Raw genomic sequence first — 25,075 nt, forward strand, 5'->3', positions numbered from 1 at the left:
GCGCACACGATTTTGAGTCGCGTACTGAAACGCGCCGTCGCGAACGCTCGATGATTTTACCGCGTGTAATGACCACAAAGAGTACTTTATAGCTCGACGCCGCAAACATGCCCCCGCGTGGGTGCGAGCCCACGTCGACGACGAGGTGGGACCCCGAACACGTGACCGCCGCGATAGAGGTACGAACCCGTCGAACGACGACGCGCGCGTCAAACGAAGCGGCGACTGAAGAAAAATGCCAACAGCTCGAGACTGACGCGCTCGCTCGCCGCCCTCTCTCGCTTAGCGCTCCATCTTACACGTCGGTGAGTTCGTAGTGAACGAACATCGTCGACACGAGGCGTACGTGCGCGTGGAGGGTGTTCCGCACGACGTGAAGCTCGATGGGTTCGCGCGACACGGACGAAGCGTGCACGGTGACCGGGCGTGCGTGCTCGTCGATCCGTACGAGCAGTGGGAGCGGTTGAGAGTGGATTCGGGAGAGATAGAGGCAAGTTCGAACGAAGGACGGACGTTGGAGGAGCTCGCGGCGGCGTGTCGTCTTGGATGGCGACCGACAGGGATCGTCGTGGCGACGGCGGAGCCGTCCGCGCGGAGAAAGCGCATGGTAGGACGGTTGGAAAGGGACGGCGACGGCGGGGTGCTGGCGTTCGTACCCGTGGATGGACGGCTACCGAAAGGGCGGATTTCCCAGTACAGTGTGCCGAGATCGATCGAACGCGCATTGGCGGAGGGTGAGAGGTTGGACGATGTCTTCGTGAGCGTTCGGTTGAGAAAATGGAGCGAACACGAGCGTATGCCGATGGTCGATATCATCGACATCATCGGCCAAGGAGCGATCGACAATGACATTGCGTTGATGACAAAGGTAATCGTCGACGAGCACCGCATCGTGAGCGAAGATTTCAGCGCACAGGCGGAGGCGTGCTTACCAAAAGTGCAGCCTCGCGAGCACTGGAAAATTCCGGCCGAGGAAATGAAAAAGAGGAAAGACTTTCGAGAGAAGCTGGTCTTCAGCATAGACCCACCTACCGCTCGAGACTTGGACGATGCACTGAGCGTGGAGGTCATGCCCGAGGGAACACTGCGCGTGGGTGTGCACATCGCAGACGTGTCGCACTTTGTGCTTCCAGATACGGCACTCGATGAAGAGGCGCGCCAAAGGGCCACAACAACATATCTGGTGCACACCATTTTCCCGATGCTTCCGAGACTATTGTGCGAAAATTTGTGTTCTCTCAATCCCGGGGTCGAGCGTTTGTCGTTTTCAGTGGAGTGGGTGATGACGCGTGAAGGAATGGTGAAGAGGGTGTCCTTCACGCGCGGAGTGATCAAGAGCGCGGCAAAGCTGTCGTACATTCACGTCCAAAACGTGATCGACGCGGGGTCAGACACCACGAAGGCAAAAGATGCGCTTCAGGACATCGACTTGTCGGGAAACCACACGCTGGACGACGTGATTGAGAGCATTTCAATTCTCAACTCAACCGCGAAGGCAATGCGAAAGCGACGATTCGAGGCGGGTGCGGTTCGGCTGGATCAGCCAAAGATCGGATTCGAGCTCAACGACGATCTCGAGCCAGTGAACGCCGAACCGTACGTCATTCGTGACAGCAATCGTCTCGTCGAAGAGTTCATGCTGCTCGCGAACATGTACGTGGCACAGTATATCGCCACCATTTTCCCGTCGCACGCCATGCTGCGTTGTCATCCGCCGCCAAACGAGCGCAAACTGGAAGAGCTGTACACGTTTGCGAAGGAGCACGACATCGACATTGATGTATCATCCTCTAGACGGCTTCATCAGAGCTTGAGCGCCATCGCAAATGGATCGCGGGACGTCTTCAATATCGTCCAACTACTCGCCACGAAACCTATGCAGTTGGCCAAGTACTTCTGCACAGGAACCATTGATGAAGAACACTGGCACCACTATGCACTCGCAGCGCCGTTCTACACGCACTTCACGTCACCGATCAGACGATATCCGGACATTATCGTCCATCGCCTGCTCGCCGCGGCGATCGAGCATGACAGGGATGACAGCGAGTCTGTCGTCGTCGCAGAGCTCGTTGAGCGACACGGACTACTGCCACCGGAAGTGTGCAGCGGCGTCGCAAACCATTGTAACGACCGAAAGCTGGCGGCAAAATATGCACAAGAACGAAGTCAGCACCTATTCCTGTGCAAGTACTTGCAAAAGAACCATCTCGTCGCGCGAGCAATCGTTCGGCAACTTGGCGTGCAGTACGTGATCGCGTACTTGCCTAGCTATGGTTTCGAGATTAAGATTTACCTCGAAAAGCAACGTCATGTCGTGGTGAAACAGAGCGGTTTTAGTGAAGGCGCACCGCACTCGCAGACGAAGGAGGTACACATCAAACTTGACGTCCGCAAAGAATGCGAAGACGCCGCGAAGATCGCGGCTGATGCCGCCTCGCTCGAGCGCCTCGATCGCGCCGAATACAAGAGCGTGCTCAAGCACGCCAGAGGTTTGCGTGGCAGATGCTTGAACACCACTGAAGAGCAAGAAACGGCGTTAGACGACGATCAAGACATGCTCGAGTTGCCAAAAACGATCAAAGCGCTCGATAAGATTACTGTGTTACTTTGCGTCAGGAGAGATAGTCCCACAAAGTTTGAGATTTTCGGATTGGCGCTGATAAAAAATCCGTTCTTTCTCTCGTAGGCAACTTAGCGTTTAGGATTACGATGCTTGATGAAATAAATACAAGTCGCATTACAATACGAATGTAAGTAAACCGGGCGCTAAACCGGGCGCCTCTCAACTCGAGGCGTGGCCGCTCTGGGCCCCCAGAATCGCAATGACGGCGAAGGGTAACGCGTGTTCACGCAGTATGCTCCTTGTAGACGCCACTGTCATTGTCCATCGAAACTGGGTAGCGGTATCTCCCAACGGAGCCCGTGTATGATTCATTTGTTGCCTCAGATTTCTTCCTCTGAGGTATGGTCGGAGGATTCCGCCGACGACTCGGGGAACTCCATGACGCACGAGGGAGTAGCCGGGCGGTCAAGAGCCATCTTGGCATCCGCGAAAGAGAACGGATGCGAGCTCGTGAAACTCGTGCCACCTGCCAAGTTCGGCATACTGAACGACTGTCGAAGTCTATCGTTGTGCTCGTACGTGAAATAGGCGACGACGCCCTCGACGTCGAATTCCTGGCGCGTGGCTTGCACTCGTGTATAGCCCGGAATGAAGGAGCCATTGCCGAGCACGTCGTTCGCAACTTCGGCTGCGTTCAAGCCGTCTACGGAGATGGCGAAGATCATTTTTCCCGGCTTGAAGACGTTTGCAACCTTGCGAACATACGCAAAGGCGTCCAAATCCTCGCACTCCACGTTGGAGAGCTCGCACGAGGCGTAAGAAAAGCCTTCTTCGGGAGTGATGTGAATTGTGCTGTACTGACCATCAATCGAGCCGTGCTCGTTCAAGCCGTTCATAGAGTAGCCACACGGTTCGAACACGTAATCGTCGATGTCGAACTCTTCGAAGATGGAGCGGATGCCACTATCCGTGGTGGTTTGCGCCGAGCTCACGAATTTATCCGTGCGATAGAAGTGCTCGTCGCAGTGCTCGCGGTTGAGTTGCGTCATGCAAACCTCCAAGGACGCCTTCGGCCGAGCGTCTTGTACCGGGCACGCATCGCCGGCGACGTACACGTGCCACTGCACACCTTTGAGCTTACTCCCGAGAATATAAGACGAGCCGCCCTCGATGGATAAGCCTCCAAAGTGCTTCTCCAAGAAGTCCACCTCGTCGTCGAAGGAAGCGTGCAACGCCGGTTGGAGATCCGGCTTGTCGAAAGAAGAACGCGTGAATTTCACGCGACGCGGCTCCATGCCAACCTCCTTCGCGTACTTCAAGATCGCGGGCACGCCCGCAAGAAGGTGTGTCGTGCCGCACGTCTTGAGCACCAACTTTGTCGGAAACACGAAGAGCGAGGACTCAGAAAGAACGTACGCGTCAAACTTGACGTTCGTGCGAACAGAGACGATCTCGCACCGAGCCGCAGTCATACACTCATCGAGCTGCGTCCGCGTGATCTCACGAAGCCCACGCGGGTTCTCTTTGTTGAGGTGGAAGTCAATCTCAATCCTCTTCTCCGCCCCCTCAAAGTGCGGGGACGGGTAGAGCCCGTCCACCATGGTCACGGACGCTGTCTGCGCCACCATGACTCTAACTATTATTGTTTTTTAACCTCCTCTCTCACTGTCGCGTTTGGTCCCAGATGAAGCGCGCTACTTCACTTCCAGAACAAGCGTGTCAGGACGGAGGACGCGTCAGGTCGTAGTACGACGCGTCTTGATACTTCTCCCACCCCCAAGGCCGCAAATCCGCAATCAAAGCAGACTCAAATGCTTCGTTAAGTTCCAACTGATCTCTGGATATATTATCGCTACTACCGTCCTCGACGTCCATCGTGGTCTCTTGCTCTCGTAAGTGGCCTTCGCCTTTGGATGTGTGGGAAAATGTGTGGGAAACTCTCTCCTTGTCCCTCGACTCGCACGCGAACAACCTTTAACCCGTTTCCTCGGTTAAACTAAACCTCGAGCGGTCCTTAAATGAAACCCTCGCGACTCGTCGCTCACACGCTCCGTGAACAACCTAAAACAGCGCGTAATCGCTCGCGCTTTGATCCGCCGACGTACGCGCCGTCCGCGGTGCTTTCTCGGCGTGAAGATCTCCCTCTCACCGCTTCGTTCGAGCCCTGAGACTCGATGTATTCAATCACGTGACGTGAAAGATTCCGTGGGAACTTTCGTATGCGCGCGCGCGAAGACGTGGGGCGTCGACGCGCGCGATGAACTCTCGTCGATACGGCGCGATTAGGGCTCGAGGTGCCGAGTTGACTCGTCGCGTCGACGGGCGTTATTTTTTTCAGAAATGTGGTTGGTTTTCTCATACTGTGATAATTTTAGGTCTGTGACTAGTTCGAGTGGTTACTTTGTAGGACGTGACAGCGCAGACGCGTTTTCGCGATGGGATGCTCGATGGCGGCTGATTGACTGGAAAGAATGCCCGTGTTACAAGCTCGCGACGTACGAGGCTTAGATGGCCTTGTACTCGACGTTCGTGATCTTACCGAGCATGACCGCGGTGTTACCGTCCAAGAAGGCGATGCGGGAAAGACCCTCGCACTTCTTGAAGGAGTCGACGACGAGCGGGTGCACCGGTTCGAAGACGCACTCGGCGACTTCGTTGGACTTCAGCGACATCGGGGACTCGAGCTTCTTACCTCCGGTTTCCTTGCCAACCTTGAAGTTGAGCGCCGTGAGCTTGCACGCGGAGCGACCGCAACGGACGAAACCGATCGGGGAGTAGCCAACCTTGAGTTCACCCGGGATGTCCAAAGTTTGGACTTGCGCGGTGAAGTTCTTGCACGGGGCGAGGGAGGTGTCCTTCTTGTAGATCATGACGTCACCGGTGCGCGGCATGTTGAGCTTGTCGAGACCCTTGATGTTCATACCGACGTTGTCACCCGGCGCGGCGGCTTCGACACGCTTGTGGTGCATTTCGACGGTGAACACCTTACCACCGCACGGGTTGGAGGAGGTGTGGGTCGGGAGGAAGACGACATCTTCACCCGGCTTGACGAGGCCTTGCTCGACGCGGCCGGCGAGGACATCACCGACACCCTTGATCTTGTAGACACCGGAGATCGGGAGGCGCATTTGCGCTTCGGTGTTGCGGTCCGGGCGGTCGACCATGTCGTTGAGGACGTTGAGGAGGGTGTCAATGTGGAACTTGGCGCCCTTGCCGTCGTAGCCTTCAACGTCGACACCGTTCCACCAGGCCATCTTTTCGGACTTCTTCAACAAGTTGTCACCGTTCCAGCCGGAGATCGGGAGGACCGGGACGGACTTTTCGACGTAGTCCTTCTTCCAGCCGACCTTGATCAACATGTTCTTCATTTCGTTGCGAATTTCTTCGTAACGCTCTTGCTTGTAGCCAGCCATATCGCAGTCCATCTTGTTGATACCGATGATGAGCTGCTTGACGCCGAGCAAGTTGAGAAGACGGGCGTGCTGGCGGGTTTGGCCTTGCACTTCACCAGCCTTGTGGTTACCCTTTTGGATGGCGACGGTGAAGTTACCGTCGGCCGGGACCATGAGGAGGGCGACGTCCGCCTGGGCGGCACCGGAAATCATGTTCTTAATGAAATCTCTGTGACCCGGGGCATCGATGATGGTGTAGTGCCACTTCTCGGTGAAGAACTCCTTGGTCGTGCAGGAGATGGTCACACCACGCTCACGCTCTTCCTTTTGGCGATCCATGTAGAACGCGAAGGCGAAAGAGGACTTGCCGAGCGCATCGGCCTCAGCCTTGAGCTTTTCGAGTTCACGCTCCGGGATACCGCCGAGCTCGAACAGTAGGCGACCAGTGGTGGTCGACTTACCAGAGTCGACGTGGCCGCAGATGACGATGGAAAGGTGTTCCTTGCCTTCAGACATTGTCTGCGATCGCGAAAAAACGTTGAAATAATCGTCAGCATCGATACTCTCTCACTTTATCCAAACCTCGTCCCGCCATCCCCCCTTTGACCGCGCTCTGATCTTGACGCGACGCGTGCGTCCCCCGTGAACGCCGCGCATCACCAGAGCACTATTCATGCGCATCCTTCACCGACCACCGGTCCTCCATGGACCCAAATCCCGTCCGCAGAATCGAGATCTTCCACGCCCGCGCCGCCGAACGCGATCGCTCCGACCCGATTCCACATCTTTCGCTCCAACCTCCCGCTCAACGCCCGCGCGCTTTCGCCCTCGGTCCCGAGACGCGCGATAAACACCCGAGAACGTTCGCACGAGACGAGACGCGTCACGGATCGCGAGACGTACAGATGAGTGTGACTATGTGTGCGTGAAAGTGCGGGGGAGTACGCTCTTAGGGCTGCTCTCGTACGTGAAGCGGCGGTGATGTGCTTAAATACGAGCTTTGATAGCTCGATGATCCACGGCGGACCACCGGGGGAGATGACTATCGATGGAAGTGCTTATATATGTGATTTGATACTGATTTGGCGTGATCTCGTCATCACGAGCCACTTTTGGTACACATCGAGTTACAAAAAAGTAAATATTGGAGATACCCAGCGCGCGGACCTCAGAGTGCGGACGGAGCCTCAGGTGGACGCATCGGTCACCGCAGTCGTCGCACCCTTGATCCACTCCCGCATCGCGGTCTCGTTTCCTACGACCATGCTCTTGACGCAGAGTTTCTCGACGTTTTTCCACTCAAAGTCGTCCGAGGCGTAGGCGACTCTCACCGTGCCAATGCGTTCCCCGAGGGTCGGGTTCACCTTCGTGAGCTCAGTGAGCCATGAATCCCCATCACGCACTGGATTCGATTCCAAGTAATCCAATAAGAAGTCGTGCGAGGTCGTCACGCGCTGGGCCTCGTCGTTGGACTCGTTGCGCTCGTTCGCGTCCTCGCCCGCGAGCGAACGTCTCGGCGCCACATTCTCAAGCTGCCCGATCACGATCCACGCGCTCACGTAGGTGATCATCGCGTTCAGCATCTCGCTCGCCCTACGTTCGGGCGAGCGTCCGCCGAACGCGCCGGCCGGGACGAACATTTTCCCATCCTCGCTCAAACACTTTCGCCGCGACCCAAACCGGCGGCGCGACTGCGAAGCGTCGCGTGGGCGACGACCGCGCGGTGACGACCGCGGGACGCCGACGAACGACGCAGAAAGATTTTGTATCGAACACATCGCGCGCATCGAGCGCGTGCGTGGTCGGCGAGAGCGGCGCGACGCGTCGCTGAATGTCGTGGTGCCGACCGCGGCTGGGCCAACCGTTTTTTGGCAACTGTTTTTAGCGGTCCATGTGAGTGGTGCTACATGCGACTAACTAACGGGTTTACGTCTCCAGAGGATCAAAACGGAGTCGAACATGGGCCAGTTGGCGACCGGAATCGTTTTCTCGCGAGTGAACGCTCGCTCGAGCTCGTTCTGGAAATCCTTGGAGAAGCTTCCGCCCGTGGCCATCGTGCCAGGGGCGTACTCACCAAACGTGTGACCGCGCCACTCGCCGATGGTGACCACGGTGTCGCCCTTATAATTCTCCAACGTCGCCGTGCCGTAATCGCCCTCAGCACCGATGTCTATCCAAGACACGAGCAACGCGCGATCGGAGTGTTCCTCTGCTTTTTCCGGACCGCCACGACGCATGCCCTCGAACCAGTTCACCTCCGTGAGCTTGGACGAGTGGATCTGCGCGGCGCCGCCGTCTTGAAAATCCTTGTCGAAGGTTGGCGTATCGTAGGCAACGATGTCAACACAGCGTTCGACGAGTCGACGCGCCCACAAACCGCCGCCGGCGCCGATCTCAACGATGGGTCCAATGGAGGCCAAAAAGTCCAACGCAATTGACGTTGGCACGCTGCACGCATGCCGCCGCTTTAGTGCCGCGGCTTCGGCACCGATCGAGTTGAGATCGTTTATGTCGAGGATACCGCACGTTGCCCACTGCGCGAGCACCCACGATCCCCACAACTTCACCTTTTGTGTGTACGCCGCCGGGAGGAGGACCTCGTCCTCGGCTCCGAACGGGGGATGTTCCTCGCCTAAACTACCATCAATCTCCAGCTTTTCCATTCGCTCGAGGTCATCGTACGGTGACGAATCAGGCAATGACTCGACGTCCAGCGGCCAAGTCGGTGAGTGCAGCGCGGCGCGAGACACCACGTCACGCTCTATTTGCCCCATCAACCATAAGTACGCCAGATTGAGCGTTTGCAAGTGCGCCGCCAGAGGCAAGGCGTCCTGAATCGTCTTCGCATACCTGGCCACGGTGGGAATAGCGGCATCAACCATCGGTCGTTGCTTCCTGAGTTCGTGCAACCAACGGCACCCGTGACTCATGCACGTAACGCACTTACGATCGGTGCACAAGCCCTCGGTGCGAAGCACCGCGTTGCGTGTCGCGTCTCTCACCACCTTATCCAGGAGCGTTGAAGCCTCGGCGTAAGCCTTGGTCGCGATTCTTCGCTCACCCGAGCGCTCGATAAGAGCTAACCTTTTTCTATATGGCACTTCTTCGGACGGCTTCGCGAGCTCCACCGCGTCGCTCTCTGCGTCGCCAACGGTGAATCCCTCGCAGACATCTTGGAAAATGAGCTTCAATGACGCCAGCGCCGCCATTTCGTTCGCGGTGGATATGATCGTGTCCCCGGTCTTGTCGTTTGCGGCATTCATGATCGCCTTGCGGATCTCAGGATCGTTCAGATCGGCGTCGGCGAGCTGTTGTACGCGCGCCATCATCTGCAACGGCGGCGGAAGTGGCTCTCGCTCCGGAACAGTGTGCTTAATAATGAACTCCGCGGTGGATCCCTCTGCATCTAACTCCTCTGCGACCGGGGTGAAGAGAATACTATAGAGCATTGGCAGATACGGCTCCGAGTAGTCCCCGCTCTCGCGCCATCGCGTGTCGATGTCTTGGAGGTACGCCACCGCACTCGCGCGAAGCGCCGTCTCCAAAACCGTCTTCCTCAGCTTGTCCACCGTGATCGTGAGCGTGAGATCCAACTCCTCGTACGGGTTGTTCTCGATGCAAAATCCGTACCATGTGAGTAATTTTGCGTTCGCAGCCTCGCCACTACCGTAGGAAATGAACGCCTGCTCGCCCTCTTTGTAGTCGCGTCCGGCGTACACCGTGACGCAGTTCCGCTCGGCGTTCAGCTTATGCGTCTTCCCCAACGGCGCTTCCGGCGAGTGATTAAATATATCGAAATACGGAATCATCGCCCGCGTACGCGTCCCATCTGGGCGCATCAAATCACACTGTCGACTCCACAGACACTGCCGCGCCCAGGCGTACCGCTCGTAATCGACCCCTCGCTCGAGCAACCACCCGCCCTTCCCCATCGCCATCAATCGCCGTCCGATCGCGTCGTAATCCTCCCTCGTCTCCTCAATCAACGCCCTGGTATCCTTCAAACACGTCGTCCCGACTAACTCACTCAACTCATCCTCGCTCCAGTTGAACGCGCAGTCGAACGTCTTTGGCAGCGCCTCCACGTGCGCCGCGTGTTTCGCCTCTTTCCCACGATATCGCTCCAGACACACGTGCAACGCCACGACGTCATCCCTACGAACGCACGCCTTCGCTATCTCCCGCATCTCGTCGTCCGCCATCGCGTCGTCGTACGAAAACCCACGACGCAGCGGCACCTCGAGCAAAACGTCGCCGCGTTGGACGTCACGCACCACGCCGTGTCCGCGCCCCGTCGCCGCGAACTCGACCGGGCGAACGAGCCGCGCGAGGGCGCGACCGTCGTCGTCGACGTCATCGAGCGACATCGCCGCGCGCGCGCGTCCGGGCGTCGCGACGCGTCGAAGAATGCGGCGACGCGCTTTTCCGCACGCGTCACATGTCCGCACGCGCGCGCGCGCGGCTCGCCCCGACGCGCGCTCGGCGACGACGCGGCGCGCGATCGAGACGCGAGGTGATCATGCCCGCGATCACCGATCTCGCGTGCACGCGCGACACGTACGCGTTCGAAAAGCGTGGCTGTCGAGTGTTGGAGGTGACGGCGGACGACGACGGAAAGACGACGTGCGTCGTGCTCGACGCGACGATCGCGTATCCGCAGGGAGGTGGACAACCGTGTGACTTTGGTCGCATCACCGGCGAGCGGGGGTGGCGGTTGGATTACGATTCGGTGACGATTCGTAGGGACGACGGCGCGGTGGAGCACCGGGGAACGGCGAGCGGAGACGTCAGAGTCGGCGACGGGTGCGATGTGACGGTGGATGAAGAGAGGCGACGGTTGCACGCGAGGATACACAGCGCTGGACACGCGCTTGACGTGGCGATGTTGAGGCTGGGGATCGATGGGAAGACGTTGGAGCCGACCAAGGGACAACACGGCGCGACGGAGGCGTACGTGGAGTACAAAGGAAAATTGGACGAGACGCATGCGTACGGCGATAAGGAGAAGTTGATGCGCGCGTTGGAATCGGAGATGGCGAATATCATCGCCGAGGGTGGCACGAGTGAGGCGGCGGAGTTGGCGTACGAGGACGCGGTGAAGGCGTGCGACGGCGCGATGCCGAGTTTCATCACGCCGGATATGAAGCCGCGAATCGTGACCATCATTCCGAACACGCCGGGGTGCCCGTGCGGGGGCACGCACGTTAAGAGCGTGTCCGAGATCGTCGATTTTAAGTGCACTGGCGTGCGTGTGAAGAAGGGCGTCACCAGAGTGTCGTATTCCATCCCAGGAATGGAGTCTTGGCAGTGACGGGCGTGATAAACTCTCGCTTTGCTTCGTTGCTTTCGCTTTAGGTTTGCTTTGGTGTGTAATGAATTAAAATGTCGTGATGATTACCACGCGATGAATGAGCCCGTTCAGACGCGTCTATAACCAAATCACTCGCCTGAATTGAACATGAGGCGGAGCGTGTTCTTTGCGGCCAAACGTTTTTCTTCTTCGCTGAGGAGTTCAGAGAAGTAGTCCAAGCGCGCTGCGTGCGAGTCCATCTGGACGAGGTATTGAAATGGGTAGATGGCCGAGTTCAACAACTCGATGCGCTCTTCGCCGTACTCTTCGTTCATGCGCTGAATCTCAGCCTTGATGTTATCGGGGATGCTCTCGAAGGAGAGCTGTACCGATCGACCGTCGGTGAGATCGACGCCGCTCTCTTCCAAAAAGTTTCGCAACATTTTCTGGATGCCAGCTTGTAACTCGTTCTCGCGATGCTGCACGCGGCTCTGCATCAAACTTTGCCACAGACTCACGAGCCTCCAGAAACCTTTACCGTCGCGCTTTGCGCTGATGGGCGTGGTTGCCACTTCTTGCGTGAAGCGAATCGGTTCGTCAACCTTCTCTTGCATGTCGATCATCTCTTTGAATCGATCCTCCAGCGCCGATTCTTTATTCGAGAAGTCGTCGTCCGCATCGATATCTTCCACCTTTTCCGTCACCACCCTCAAGAACGAGCTTCGATCTCCCCACACGCGGTCGTTCAGCGAGCGCTTGACCCGCACGCGATCGATCACCGTGTGCGAGCACACAAACTTCACCTGATCGTTCGTCTGCTCGCTCACCTCCTTCAAATCGTCTAGATAGAACACAGCCGCCACGCTCGAAAATTTACCTTGCTCGTTCGGCGCGCACATCGGCACCACGAAACGCCTCGATCCGTTGAACAAAATCTCATTGTACATCGCCCGATACCTCGGCTCAAAGATGTTCAACACGTGCTCCGTCTCCGGCAGGTACACGTGCGAGCCCAAGGGAAACATCGGAAGCACTAACTCGCCCTCACGAAGCGCGGGATCCTCCTCCACCGCTTTCGTGGGATCCATCGTCGCCAACCACTCGACGCCGCCCGCCCAATCTTTTCCTTCGTCGTCCAGCGAACCGCTCGCGCCCACCTCGTCCGCGCCCTCCGAGCTCGCTCGAATCGCCGATCCACGCGCGCGCGACGCGAACGTCGACGACGTCCGCCCCGACGTCGACGCGCGCGCGATGCGCCCTCGAGCGGCACCGCGCGACGCGATGCACGTCGCACACGTCGCGCGCTGACGTCGATGTCTCCCCATCGCGCGTTCGTTCGCGCGCGCGACCACGCGCGCGCACGCGCGGGCGCACGCGCGCGCCGCACCGGCGGTGGACATCCGCGCGCGTCTCCGAGGCGGCGACGGGCGCGATTCGAGCGCGCGGACGACGATGCGGCGACGGGCGATCGACCCCGCGCGCGCTCGACGTGACCGAGAACGAAAGGTGTTTTCAATCTAGGTAAAGTCGCGTGTCCACCTTTCGCGTCACCTTTGGAAACGCGCGCGTGTCACCGATCGATCGGCGTCGCGACCGGTCGTCGGGAGACGACGACGGGAGACGACGACGCGGCGCGCGCGCGGGGGGGGGCGCGGACGATGGACGTGCGGCGCGATCGCGTAGGGGTCTCGCGATCGTTCGCGGACGCGTTCGCGGCGCACGAGACGTACGAGGCGTCGATGACGAGCTCGAGGAAATTGTGCGCATTCGTTCGAGACGCGGCGACGGCGCGCGTTCGGACGCTCGGACGGGGCGACGCGAACGCGGACGCGATCGTGAAGGATGGCGCGCGCGAGGAAGGGAGGGCGTCGTGCGCGTCGACGTCGACGAGCGAGTCGATGGACGGGGACGCGGGCGCGGAGACGGTTCGGCGCGGCGCGGCGGCGTTCGCGGAGGATCCGGTGGACGCGTTGATGCGAGCGGCGAACGCGAGCGATTCGGATTCGGAGGAATTGAATCAGCGAGGTGCGTCGGTGGAGGTGGTGGAGCTCGGGAGGGGTGCGATTGGTGGAACGCGGGAGACGGAGGAGGACGTCAACGAGCGTTGGCGGGCGAAGAAGAAGCAGACGCACCAGAGGCACAGCGGGCGAGGGACCATTCAGGTCTCTATGGCGTTTGAGATCATATCTACAAAGGCCAAGGGTGAGGCCGGGGTCGAGGCGCGCTTGGCCGAGCTCGAGAATACCACGAGCGGGCTGAATGCGCAGACGCACAGGATATCCCAACAGGAGTACGTGACGCGGTTGAAGCGGCTAAACGAGGACATCGCGAACGCGTGGCTCAACGACGATCGCGTCAACGCGCTAAAACTGTGCGTGAAGGTTTCGAGGTTACTCGCCGACACCAAGGTTGGGAAGTTTTATCCCGTGCTGTTCGTTCTGGTGACGGAGGTGATCGAAACGGTGGGGCGGTTGGTGTTTGATCGCATCACGCGCAAAGCCGAGGAACCTGGGCCGAACGGCTCGTCGAAACCGCTTCCGGATAATTTTAAGGCATCACATGTGCGTGCGCTGGCGAAGAACACGTGTAGGAACTGGTTCTACAAGATTTCCACAATCAGAGACCTCGTGCCGCGCATGTACATGGAGCTCGCGCTCTTCAAGTGCTACAGATTTTTACAGGACGAACCGCCGGTTATGCAGGCGCGACGATTACTGCAACAGGCCAGGGGTATCGCCGACCCGTTGGCCGCAGCGTACATTCGAATGTATATCGCGAAGTGCGTGCTCGCATGCGATTGCGAGACGCCCGAGAGTGAGCGGACGATGGAAATTCTCAAGGAGTTTATGCCGTCGTACACGAAGGTTCTTGATGAAGATGCCGAGGACGACCCTTCAACATCCTACATCTTCGCGCTCGGCATGCAGAGAGCCGAGTATGTAGAACTCATGGATCCGGCGATGGAGTGGCTCATCGAGTCGTGCGCTCAGAACTCGAATCCAGCGCTCCTGCAAAAGGTTTTGTACATGGGTGGAGAGAAACCAGCGGTGCCGTTTCTTCGATCCGTGTTTCGATCGCTCTCGAAAATACTGATTCGCGAAAACGCGGTCAAGTTTATTTCGCTCATCAGTGCGACATCCACGGATGAGGACTCTATCGACCACGTGGGCGCCATGGCTGATTGCTACTGTGTCCTCGTCGATAAGTTCGAAGAAACGCCTCCGCGAGAGGATGATCGATTGGCAATCTTGAGCGAAGTGTGGCGTGCAGTTCAAAAGTGGACGCATATCGAGCCTTACCTTCGTGTTGCTGAACGGTTTTTGCATTACATCATCAAATATCTCACGAAAGGCGAGCTGGAGACGCTGATGAAAGACGTCGCGCGACACGTCCACGCGTGGCTTGAGAAAGCGAGAGAGAAGGAACCGATGAAATCGCCGACGCTTTCGGCGCCTGCAATGAGGTACGTCGCGCGCTCGCTGCAGACAACGACGGATTACTTTAAAGGGGTGACCGCGCTGTTGAATCTAAAGTGGTACGTCTATCTCGGCGAAACCTTGAGAGGCGACGCTAAGGTCGAGTACAGCGCCTCCGTGCTCAACTGCGCAGCGAGCGGCAGCAAGGTCACAGACCCGCTCTGCTTGCACACCCTCCTCGAAGCCGCGAGAACGGTGCACGATAACGTCGACGGCATGAGTTCTGACGACGTTCGAGAAGAAGCTGAGCTATTGGTACTGCGATTCATCGACAGTGTCGATTTCGGAGACGATTTCGAGGCGCATCTGAACTTTCTCGTCGTCGCTCGAAGCGCCTTTTCGAATTTGGATCAAGTGCAGGAGCTGTTGGTGTATCGCGCCCTGTTGCTCGTAACGGGCGTGTACGAGCACGTCGGTTCAGCGCATACATCGAAGACAAAGGCATTCGTCAACGCGTGCACAGCGTACTGCCAAATTACGATACCAAGCGTGCGAGGTGTTGAAGTGCGATTACGTCTGTTCACGCTCGCCGCGCGCGCAGCGCTTGTGCACGCGCTCGTACAGCAAGCCGACGGACTTATTCGAAGTGCGGTGACGGACGCACAAGAGAGCGGTGGGGAGAGCGCCGTCGGTGGATGGATCGATCTCCCGACCGAGAAATCCGAGCAAGAGATGCTCGATTTCGTGCGGCGCTGCGGCTCGCTTCTCATCGTCGCGCCTGGAAATTTGGAGCAAGGTGCCTTCTTGGTGTTCCGCGGCTTGATGAAGGTGATTGAGGATTTCGAATGGCAACCGTCGAGCGTGAGCGAGATAAGGTCGTACATCGCTCTCATTCCCGCGATCGCGGCCATGGTACAAGAGAAGTTACCGTACAAACTCGATGGCGTGCAATCCAGCGACGTGCTCTTCGCCGGGGAGGAGGCGTACGTGGACGAAGCCACCGAGCTTGCGCATGCCCTCATCCAACGCGCGACTGATCTCGCGGGGACTGAACTCACGAGAAACGATGACGAGGACGGCGAGGACGGTGAGTGCGCATACAAATCGATGGCGACGGATCTCGCTCGGGCGAATATCGAGCTCGCGAACGCCATCGCGGTGGCGTGCAAACCATCGCCGTCAATGCTCGCTTTGGCGAACGGCATTATCGATCGCGCGCGACGAGTTCTCCCCGCAGACGAGTGTGAACGAGCTGGGAAAAGGGTCAAGGAGCTCCTCGGCGAAGACGCGCCCGACGCCTGAGTCGCCAGTCTCGTCAAACCGACATCGGAACGACGCGAAGCTAGTATACATCATAGACAAACATCCACACATCACACCGCGACGCACACGACTTCGCGACGAATGAACCCGTACCGCTCGTGTCGCTCACCCACGCGCGTCGCTCGACGTCGACCGTCGCGCAGAGCGCGTCTCCGTCGCTCCGCCGCCGCACAATTCGCCTCTCCAGCCATGCCGCGCGCCGCGGCGCTCGCCCTCACCGTCCTCGCCCTCACGCTCACCCCACACCGCGCACGGGCGGACATCAACGCCACGTCGTGGATGCGCGACGATGCGATTCGCGACAAGCCGATTGCATCGCTCGTCTTGCCCGGGACGCACGACTCCGGGACGGCTTGGCTCTCGCGCGAGCTCTTACCGGGATCGGACTCTCAGCTCCCGAAGTGGGCCACAGAGGCGGTGAACGCGGCGGAAAGGTTTGGTTTACCCGCCGACGACGTCGTGCGACGATGGGCCAAGGCGCAGACGTTGACGATTGGTGAGCAGTTGAGACGAGGCGCGAGATACGTCGACTTGCGGTGCGGTTGGACGCCAGACGGCGAGTGGCGGACGCATCACGCGTTGATCGGACGGATGGTCGATGAGCTGTTGGAGGAGGTGAAGGTGTTCCTGGTTGAGAATCCGAGCGAGGTGGTGATCGTGGAGATGACTCATTTTTTCGGAGGGCCGCGAGCGGAGGACGTCGAACGGTTGGCGACGGTGGTCGAGGAGATCTTCGGGGAGCTCTTGGCGCCGTATCCGGGGTCCACGAAAGCGATGTACGACATGAAGGTGAAGGATTTCGTGGACGCAAATCACAGAGCGATCGTGGTGTTCGAGGACGATCGCACGGCGGCGGAGTGGAAATTTTGGCCTGCGCGTACGATAACGAACACGTACGCAGACACGGACGACGAGAACGGCATGGAAAACTTCAATCGAGAGGTCGTTCGAGATTTCAATAAACCTTCGTTCGCTGCGGATGCCATTTTGAAGCTTTCGTGGACGCTCACCACGCAACCGAAGACGGTCATCGAGGCGTTGGACATTTTCAAGCGTTACCCACGAAATCTCCTACAGCTTGCCGATCGAGCGAACGCCCGTCTCTCAGCGTTCACCGTCGATGCGACGAACAATCATTGCTCCGTCGCCAACATCATCGTCGTGGACGATTTAGCGAACTCGGACGTCCTCGAGGTCGTCGCTCGTCTCAACGCCGTCGGCGCCTCCGAGCGCGGACGGTGCGCGTGGACCACGTCGTCATCATCCCCGCGCGTCGCCATCGAGCGTCGAAAACTGTTGTAAAATCATCTTCGCATCATCATCCATCCCATCGTGGTCTCGAGCGCGCTCCCACGCGTCCACATCGATCGGTCCGCGCCGTCGTCCCGCGCCGCCGCCGAGACTTCAACACCCTCTCGTCGGAGCGCGCGCCTCGCTTCGCGTCGCGCGACGACCGCGATGCCGCGTCCGACGTGGCTCGGCGGCAGTAACAAGGGTGAATCCACGCCCCTCGTCCCCGCGCTCGCGCGCGAAGACGTCGCGCGCGTCGACGGCGGTGACGTCGAGGATGCACCGCCCGAGTCCAGACTCGGTCGTGAATTCATGAAAGTCGACGCCGCCATGTCGCGCGTGCGCGAGGCGGTGCGCGGACCCGTCCTGCGCGTCGTCCTGGTGCTATTGCTCGTCGCGACGATCGCGGTGGCGATCGAGAGCGATCGATTCGCCGCTGTCGCGCACGCGGCGAAGACGGTGAAGGGCGAGAGGGTGTTCGAGGACGACGCGAGCAAGCTGGCGACGGTGAACGCGTGCGATCGGGCGTTCGTCGATGCGAAGACGAGCGATTGGAGCGATAGAAATGTAGCGAATTCGTTGAGCGCGAGCGCGACGCTGGAGCGGGTGTTCGAGCGGGCGGCAGACGGCGCGTGCGTCGCGGCGCGGGGCGCGGAGCGGAGGACGACGTGCGTCGACGCTGAGGCGATCGAGCGGTGCGCGACGGATATGGGAGTGGTTTTACACAGCGAATCGATTAGAAATAGGTACGTTTTGGCGTCGGTGATCGAAAAGGCGAAGAGGGATGGGACCAAATCCTTCGCGTACGTGGACGAGCGGGCGAACGCGACGGGTCCGCTCGGGTCGGCGGATCGTCGAGCGCTCGGCGTTTTATTGGACAGCGATCGGTGGGGTGCGGTACGATTAGCGTACAACGCCTCGATCGCGATGGCGACGACGGACGACGACGTCGCCGCGACGTGTCCGCATCAGTGCAAGTGCGCCTTCGCCGACGGCAAGTTGTGCGAGCTCAGGACGGATACGTGCGCGCTCGCCGACGACGCCTTTTTCGCCTTGCACGAGGACGCGTACGACCAGGTCTTACGCACGCTTCCGCACGCCGACGTCGGCGTGAGCGTGCTCGCGAACGTATTCCCGCAGTGGATCGTGGTCGACCCTCCGTTTGAGGTCGTACGACCCAGGCGACGGGCGCGAACCCATCGCTCGAGCGCGCTCGGGCTCCCGCACGCGTGCGCCGAGCCGAGCGACGTCCCGGCGCCGGCGCCGCCCGCGCCCACGCTCGCGCCCAACGTCTCGAGCGCGCTCGGGAACGTCACCGAGCGCGAGCGCGTGATAGCATTCAACTCGACCGACCTCGCGAGCGTCGACGCCGCCTTGTAACGCCGCCTTGTAACGCCGCGCCGCGTCGACGTCCCCGCGCGCGTCCGTCGCCCCCACACCCACGCGCGCGATGGACCCCGCCGAGCGCGCGCCGTTACTCCAACCGCGCGCCGCGGAGGTCCACCGCGCGCGCGTCCACCTCCACGCCCGCGCGCGCGGTGGGACGACGTCGAGCGCGCGCGCGGTGGATGCCAACACTAAAACGAAACCCAACGCCCTCGGGACGACCGTCACGGCGCGCGGTGGACGATACAGTCGCGCCGTCCTCGCGAGCGCGCTGGTGGTGATGGCGGCGACGATGCTGACGAGCGGCACGGTGAGCTTCGTGCGACGGGCGGGACGGGCGACGGCGGAGAAACCCCCGCGGGCGCGGGCGGTGGGCGTCGCGGCGCGGGCGAGAGAGACGCTGCGGACGGAGACGTTGGGCGCGTACGCGTGGTTGCTCCCGAGCGATGGACGGAGTGGGATAGAGGGTGCGGGACGGTTGGGACGGAGCGAACGGGCACGGGCGGGGACGACGTACGAGACGGAGGATCCGCTGGAGGCGGAGCTGGCGAGAAACGCGCACGCGTTGGACCGGGCGCGGACGGTTGAAGATTTCGTCGCGATGAGCGTGCAGGTGGACGATGCGCACGCGGTGGGGAGGAAACCGTTGAGAGAGTGGGCGCACGCGCCGGCGTTGAAGAGCGAGGAGGCGGCGCGAGCGAGAGGGACGAATTTAGAATTCGGCGACGAAGCCTTCACGGTGTGTTTGTATAATTTGCACCAGTGGTCGCGACCGTTGGGGTCGTCGACGTGGGCGGAGGACTTAGCGACGGTGTTAGATGCGAAGAGAGGGGTGAAGTCGGCCGCGACGGCGAATTTGATGGGACGATGCGTGAAGGATGTGATGCACACGAATGGGCGAAGCGACTCGCGCTGCATGGACGCCGACGTCGTCGTCTTCAGAGGAGATAGCATGGTGTCCAAGATGGATCCTCGGCTAGGTAATAGCGCTGAGTCTAGAAAGCACTCTGAGTTCGCGAGGGCGAGAATGGCGAGGATGGGGGCGAACAAGGCCAGGGTGGCGAAACTGGGCGAACCGAGGCGAGCTTCACCATCCGGCAGAGGACATTCTCAGGCGCCATCCGGCGATCAGTCCTGGGACCACACGCTCACGCGGTTGCCGAGTAAGAGACGACGAGATCAAGTGTACGTGTACGTCTCTACGGCTGCTCCGGCGTCCGAGAAGGCTGGGAAAGATTTGCGCGACAGAAACTTGCTCTCGCAGGTGGATTACCTCGCGTCTTCCAATCCGGCGCTCGAGAGCGTGTGGCGCTCGCCGCTTCCGTCGGCAAAGTTCATGATCTCGTCCTACGACGCTTTTCTGCGTCCGTGGCGCATGCGATTGCCCGTGATCGGATTCGGAGATAGTGCGACGGCGTGCAAGCATGGACGTTCGCCCGCGGCGCGCATCCTGCAGAAAATCTCCGAGCGCTGGCCGGTGTGGTCCCACGGTTCGTGCATGCACAACTACAACTCCACCGCTTTCATACCCAACCTCAGTCAATCGATGTCCTCTGCGGAGGCGATTCGCACGCAGCTGGATCTGAGCAGGTACCTGTTCTACTTTGTTGCGGAGGACGTTGACTGTCCGGGACACGTCACCGAAAAGCTGTGGCTTCCCCTTCTTCGGGGTTCGATCCCGATTTATTTCGGCACGAAAACCGTGGACGATTACCTCCCGTGTCCGAACAAAGATTGTGTCTTGCGCGTGAAGGACTTCAACAGCGTGCATGAGCTCGTGGATCGAATGAAGAGCATCGCATCGGATGAGTCGCTGTACGCCTCGCTGACGCAGTGGCGACACCAAGTGCCGTCGATGTGGCCCGAGAAGTTCCGCCAGGGCGTCGCTCGCTCCTCTCGCGATATCCAGGGTGTGGTGTGCGACATCATGCGAGACGGCTCGGACGCGAATAAACGCGGTTCGATCTCCGCCTTCGCGTCCGCCGCCCCCGCGGAGGCGCCCTGGCTCTTGGACAGTTATCCCAACCGCGACATCGACATGGACGTCGTGGAATCCCTCGAGCGATCGGGCGAACGCTCCGACGCGTACTGCGTCCGCCAGGACCGCGTTCGCGCTCTCGGTGAGGTCTTTTCCGACCCACCGTCCACGGCATCGACGCAAACGACCACGACGACGAGCGTCGAGCGCCCGACGCTTCGAGATCCGACCACCCTCTACGCCGTCTCGTGCGACGCCGACTACGTCGGCTGCGGCCGCTTACTCATCGACTGAACCCCGCCCGCGCGCGCACCGAATCACACACCCATTAGCATCGGTAACACCACGCGCAAACATCGTAGCCCACCCGTCGCGCGCCGCCGCGCCGCCGCGCCCGTCGCGCCGTCGCCGCGCCGCGTCCCGGGACGCCGTCATCCAAACCCTACTCCAGACTGTTCGCCCACACAATATCCAAAATCCATCGACGTCACCCCCCCCGGCGGCTCGATCGCGATCGTCATCGCCGTCGCCCATCGCCGCACACGCCGACGTCCACCGCGCCCGCGTCGCGCGCGATGATGCTCGTTCTCGCGCGCGCCGACCTCACCGCCCGCGCCGCCGCGGTCTCTCGCGGTGACGTCGATCGAATGTCCCGCGTCCACGCGATGCCGACACCGATGGCGCCGCCGCGTCGCCGCGTCGGTCCCGCGACGCGGTGCGGGAACGCGAACGAGGGCGGTGTCTTCGCCCCGATCGTCCGAATCGCGCGAGACGCGATCGGGGTGAAGCGGTTCAACCAAATCAGAGGCAAGGCGATCTCGCTGCACTCGCAGGTGATCGGGGACTTTTGCGAGGAGTTCGGCGTGGATTCAAAGGCGAAGCAAACGCTGATTCGAACGGCGAAGAAGAACGGGGGGTTATTGGGGTTCCTAGCGTGATCGTGTTCGCGCGTTCAGGGCGAGCGGGGGGACGATGGGTGCACGCGACGGGCGCGCGGGGGCGGCGGCGCGGCGCGGGGCGAGACGACGCGCGCGCCGAGGTGGGCGGCGAGTGGGACGTGTAGCGCGATCGCGGCGCGCGATGGCGAATTCTTTGCGTGTAATCGGCGATAGGAGTATCACGACGCGCTAAAATCGAACGCTCGCGATTGAAACGACCTAGCTAGCCATCGAGTAACTTGACGTCGAGCGGGGAGTACATTTCGTCGAGCAAAACCTTGATGAAACCCGGGCAGTGCGCGCCGTGATCGGTGACGAAGACGGAGATGAGCTCAGGCGGGACGTACTCGAGCGCGGGATTGATGACGACGGCGTCGGGATCGGCCCCTTTCTCTCCGTACCCGAGCGCCGTCGCCGGCGAACCGAGACCGACGGCTCGATCGAACCCATCCTCGTCGCGCGATTTCGGACTGATCACGTACGAACCCGCGAGCACGATCACCGGGACGGAGTGCGCCTTTGCCGCGAGCGCGATGTTATACGCCCCACTCCTCGTGAGCGCGGTACCGTCCGCTAAGACGCCGACGGCGCTCAACACGCACAACTTTACGTTTGGCATCGTCGCGTACACCGCGCTATCACAAATCACGCTCACATCTTTCGCCCCTCGCTCGGCCAAACTCCTCGCCATCGCGTGTCCATCGCACCTCGGCGCGCCCTCCGCGACGATCACACCGAATCCCTCACCGCCTCGCTTTTTCATCGCGTCTCTCAGAAACGCCTCCGTCAACCCCGTGCCCGCCCCCGCGCTCGGCGTCGTCATCACCACCGCGCCACTCGTCACGAAATCCCCCGACTGCGCCGCCACGTGCGACGCCGCCGCCTCCATCTCCTCCGTCACCTCGTGCGCGGTGTCGATCACGTCGCCCTTGAGCTTTTTACTCATCGCCTCTGGCGTCCGCGTCGTCCCGTCGCCCGCCGCGTTCGCGTTCGCCCGATCCGCCGCCGCGCGCGCGCCTTCGTCGCGAATCACGCGCAGGATGCGTCGGGCGACGTTGCCCACTAAAAAGTGTTCGCGTTTCACCACCGCGAGCGCGCCACCGACCTCACGCGTCGCTCGAACGATGTCATCGAGCGAGGCCTCGCTCGAGGCCGTGGCGACGGTGGCGATCAAGGTCTCGGCGACGCGTTTGGCCAACGCGCGCGCTTGGACGGCGTCGTATCGACCGCGACGGAGGTCTTGGGCGAGATCGTCCACGGCGCGGGCGACGGCGGGGGACGGGGGCATGACGCGGGCGATCGCGCGCGCGGGCGAGTGCGGCGGGACGCGGTGGGTCGCGACGCGGTGGGTTGGATGAAGGTTTAGTTATGACAATTCGTGACAATTCGTGACGATTCGTGACGATTCGTGAAAATTCGTGAAAATAAACTCACTGTTGGTTCTCGACGTCGAGCGGGACGACTTGGTCGAGGCCGACGAGGGACGGAACCATGGAGCCGGCGAGTTCATAATAGACGCCGCCGACGCCCATCTTCTGCCCGTTCGTGTTCAACCAGTTGTCGAGAGCGCCGGTCCGCATCAACTTATCGGTTTTCGCCGGTAACCGATACTTGGCCGAGATATCCGCCAGCACACCGTCTCCCGTGACGGCGTCGTGATCGGAGGCGAGTCTGTAGTGGTCGAGGACGGTGTCGAGCGCCTTGATCTTCAGCGCGCCGCCGTCGACGAATACTTCGACTCGAGCGAGCTTCCAGCCAGCTCCCACGAGAGAAGCGAGAATGTATTGCTTTCGCGTTCTCGTGGGACCGGTGTATCCTTGCCAACCGCTCGATCCCGGGTCGAACGCTCGCGCTATTGCAAACATGCAGTGGCCCATGTTTTGGCCCGTGGAACATAACACGCCAGACGTGATGGTCAAGCGACGAACATCCACGTCTGGTCCCCATTTTCCCGCTGGAAATAGCGTTCTCTCTTTATAAGCGCCCGTTGACCAGGTACCTTCGAGGAAGTGAGTCGATTGTCGCTGCGCCGAAGTGCACGCTTCCACTGCGCAGTTGGGCTCTGACTGGATGCCCGTCGTCAAACGGTGCAAAGTGGGTGCTGAGTCGCCCAATTTGAGAGACCTGTACAGAATGGATTTGATGATATACTGCGTCATTTTTGTGTTGCCGCTATCTCCGTACAGGGTTGACAAGTCGTACTGCATGGGATCACAAAAGACATTCGTGCAACCATCGACGTATGCATCTCCCACGCGCCAGTCTTTGTTGCCCTTCGAACGATATGGGTAACCCTTATTTGGACCGAGGGTGTGACGCGTCTGTGAGATGAAGCGCACTTTCGCACGCCCGTTTTCCAGATAAATTTCAATCTTGGCCATCTTCAGATACATACGCCAGTAGTCAATACCACCCACGATCCACCGTACGGCGTTTTTTGATTCGGCAAATGTGGTGTCTTTTTGTAAACCTGTTCTGAGATGTGGGTTTATACCTACATCCTTATTCTTGGTGTCAGCCAGAAACATGACGGACGAAGGAATGACGAGACGGGCGTCCGGAGAATCGCCCAAATCCACAGACGCCGTCGGATCAGTCGCGATAGACGGGAGTTCTCCGCTCACTGGTTTTGGCACCATCGAGTAATCCTTGTACCCCGGCGGACACTCACGCAAGCACGAACCAAAGACATACGAAATGTTCACTGGATCGATCTCATTCGTCACAACTCGATTGAAATATTTGCCGTATCGCTGCACGCACCCAAAATTGTCCTCACGCGCAAGCGGCGCACGCTCCGCGACAGAGCCGATGTCGTAATACTGCTTTCCCGCCACATTTCCGAGTGCAAATCCGTATTCCCAATCAAAGTCACGCGTTTCCAAAGTCCACGCGTACAGGCCGTCGTCAATCATCCGCCTTTCCAGCGGGATTCCCTTCTTGTACGAGAAGAAATCGCCGGCGCCGAAATTATGTCGCACCACCCGCGCGCCCTCGCGTCCAGTCGTCCAAAAGTCTCTCCTCACCCCCTCCAGCTTCGTCGCATCGTCCATGCAGTGATCGTACAGCGTCACTCGTCGCAGAGGTCCGCCCGCGCCCGCGCGCTCACTGTTCCTCGGCGTCCGCGGCAACAGCTTCCCGCGCACGCCTCGCCACGCGCCCAGCCCGCCCTCGCGCGCCGCCGCCGCGAGCTCGACCACCGCGAACGCGCCGCCCACCACCACCGTCCACCGCCCGAGGCGCCACCGCGCGCGCGCGTCGTCGTCACGCGTCTTCTCGAGCAAAGCCGACGTCTCATCGACCGACATCGCGCGAACGCCCGCGCGTCCCCACGAGGGTGCTGGGCGAGGGTGTTGGGTTCGATTCCCGTCGTCGATCACCGCGCGCGCGCGAAGTCGTCACCCGCGCGTCGCGATCGGACGCGCGCGCTCGAAGTCGTCACCCGCGCGTCGCGATCGGACGCGCGCGCGCGCCGTCGTCACCCGCGCGTCGCGAT

At 60.2% G+C, this 25,075-nt stretch overlaps 14 protein-coding genes across 14 annotated transcripts; 7 read left to right on the forward strand and 7 right to left on the reverse strand.

Annotated features, from left to right (window-relative positions):
- Nucleotides 1-107: 107 nt before the first annotated feature.
- OT_ostta13g00850 (Ribonuclease II/R) lies at nt 108-2,689 on the forward strand (the record flags this gene model as incomplete). Its single annotated transcript, XM_022982677.1, has 2 exons — nt 108-179; nt 287-2,689. The coding sequence occupies 2 exons, from the start codon at nt 108-110 to the stop codon at nt 2,687-2,689; spliced, it is 2,475 nt and encodes an 824-aa protein (XP_022840178.1).
- A 257-nt stretch (nt 2,690-2,946) lies between these two features.
- On the reverse strand, nt 2,947-4,194 carry OT_ostta13g00860 (S-adenosylmethionine decarboxylase subgroup; the record flags this gene model as incomplete). Its single annotated transcript, XM_003082512.1, has 1 exon — nt 2,947-4,194. The coding sequence occupies one exon, from the start codon at nt 4,192-4,194 to the stop codon at nt 2,947-2,949; it is 1,248 nt and encodes a 415-aa protein (XP_003082560.1).
- Nucleotides 4,195-5,070: 876 nt separating this feature from the next.
- OT_ostta13g00880 (Translation elongation/initiation factor/Ribosomal, beta-barrel) lies at nt 5,071-6,474 on the reverse strand (the record flags this gene model as incomplete). The annotated part of the gene is made up of 1 exon (XM_003082514.2): nt 5,071-6,474. One exon carries the CDS (start codon nt 6,472-6,474, stop codon nt 5,071-5,073), a length of 1,404 nt encoding a protein of 467 aa, XP_003082562.2.
- A 671-nt stretch (nt 6,475-7,145) lies between these two features.
- On the reverse strand, nt 7,146-7,736 carry OT_ostta13g00885 (hypothetical protein; the record flags this gene model as incomplete). The annotated part of the gene is made up of 1 exon (XM_003082515.1): nt 7,146-7,736. The coding sequence occupies one exon, from the start codon at nt 7,734-7,736 to the stop codon at nt 7,146-7,148; it is 591 nt and encodes a 196-aa protein (XP_003082563.1).
- Nucleotides 7,737-7,871: 135 nt separating this feature from the next.
- Nucleotides 7,872-10,325, reverse strand: OT_ostta13g00890 (Rubisco LS methyltransferase, substrate-binding domain; the record flags this gene model as incomplete). The annotated part of the gene is made up of 1 exon (XM_022982678.1): nt 7,872-10,325. The coding sequence occupies one exon, from the start codon at nt 10,323-10,325 to the stop codon at nt 7,872-7,874; it is 2,454 nt and encodes an 817-aa protein (XP_022840179.1).
- A 152-nt stretch (nt 10,326-10,477) lies between these two features.
- On the forward strand, nt 10,478-11,269 carry OT_ostta13g00900 (Threonyl/alanyl tRNA synthetase, SAD; the record flags this gene model as incomplete). The annotated part of the gene is made up of 1 exon (XM_022982679.1): nt 10,478-11,269. The coding sequence occupies one exon, from the start codon at nt 10,478-10,480 to the stop codon at nt 11,267-11,269; it is 792 nt and encodes a 263-aa protein (XP_022840180.1).
- A 128-nt stretch (nt 11,270-11,397) lies between these two features.
- On the reverse strand, nt 11,398-12,573 carry OT_ostta13g00910 (Peptidase S16, lon N-terminal; the record flags this gene model as incomplete). Its single annotated transcript, XM_022982680.1, has 1 exon — nt 11,398-12,573. One exon carries the CDS (start codon nt 12,571-12,573, stop codon nt 11,398-11,400), a length of 1,176 nt encoding a protein of 391 aa, XP_022840181.1.
- A 333-nt stretch (nt 12,574-12,906) lies between these two features.
- Nucleotides 12,907-15,966, forward strand: OT_ostta13g00920 (unnamed product; the record flags this gene model as incomplete). The annotated part of the gene is made up of 1 exon (XM_003082517.2): nt 12,907-15,966. The coding sequence occupies one exon, from the start codon at nt 12,907-12,909 to the stop codon at nt 15,964-15,966; it is 3,060 nt and encodes a 1,019-aa protein (XP_003082565.2).
- A 210-nt stretch (nt 15,967-16,176) lies between these two features.
- OT_ostta13g00930 (Phospholipase C, phosphatidylinositol-specific, X domain) lies at nt 16,177-17,289 on the forward strand (the record flags this gene model as incomplete). The annotated part of the gene is made up of 1 exon (XM_003082518.2): nt 16,177-17,289. One exon carries the CDS (start codon nt 16,177-16,179, stop codon nt 17,287-17,289), a length of 1,113 nt encoding a protein of 370 aa, XP_003082566.2.
- Nucleotides 17,290-17,445: 156 nt separating this feature from the next.
- Nucleotides 17,446-18,657, forward strand: OT_ostta13g00940 (unnamed product; the record flags this gene model as incomplete). Its single annotated transcript, XM_003082519.1, has 1 exon — nt 17,446-18,657. The coding sequence occupies one exon, from the start codon at nt 17,446-17,448 to the stop codon at nt 18,655-18,657; it is 1,212 nt and encodes a 403-aa protein (XP_003082567.1).
- Nucleotides 18,658-18,727: 70 nt separating this feature from the next.
- Nucleotides 18,728-20,935, forward strand: OT_ostta13g00950 (Glycosyl transferase, family 10; the record flags this gene model as incomplete). The annotated part of the gene is made up of 1 exon (XM_003082520.2): nt 18,728-20,935. One exon carries the CDS (start codon nt 18,728-18,730, stop codon nt 20,933-20,935), a length of 2,208 nt encoding a protein of 735 aa, XP_003082568.2.
- A 371-nt stretch (nt 20,936-21,306) lies between these two features.
- Nucleotides 21,307-21,579, forward strand: OT_ostta13g00960 (unnamed product; the record flags this gene model as incomplete). Its single annotated transcript, XM_003082521.1, has 1 exon — nt 21,307-21,579. One exon carries the CDS (start codon nt 21,307-21,309, stop codon nt 21,577-21,579), a length of 273 nt encoding a protein of 90 aa, XP_003082569.1.
- Nucleotides 21,580-21,802: 223 nt separating this feature from the next.
- OT_ostta13g00970 (Initiation factor 2B-related) lies at nt 21,803-22,867 on the reverse strand (the record flags this gene model as incomplete). Its single annotated transcript, XM_003082522.2, has 1 exon — nt 21,803-22,867. The coding sequence occupies one exon, from the start codon at nt 22,865-22,867 to the stop codon at nt 21,803-21,805; it is 1,065 nt and encodes a 354-aa protein (XP_003082570.2).
- A 142-nt stretch (nt 22,868-23,009) lies between these two features.
- OT_ostta13g00980 (unnamed product) lies at nt 23,010-24,887 on the reverse strand (the record flags this gene model as incomplete). Its single annotated transcript, XM_003082523.1, has 1 exon — nt 23,010-24,887. One exon carries the CDS (start codon nt 24,885-24,887, stop codon nt 23,010-23,012), a length of 1,878 nt encoding a protein of 625 aa, XP_003082571.1.
- Between the last annotated feature and the right edge of the window lie 188 nt (nt 24,888-25,075).

Source organism: Ostreococcus tauri (assembly GCF_000214015.3).
Source record: "Ostreococcus tauri WGS project CAID00000000 data, contig chromosome 13, whole genome shotgun sequence".
Taxonomy (NCBI): Eukaryota; Viridiplantae; Chlorophyta; class Mamiellophyceae; order Mamiellales; family Bathycoccaceae; genus Ostreococcus; species Ostreococcus tauri.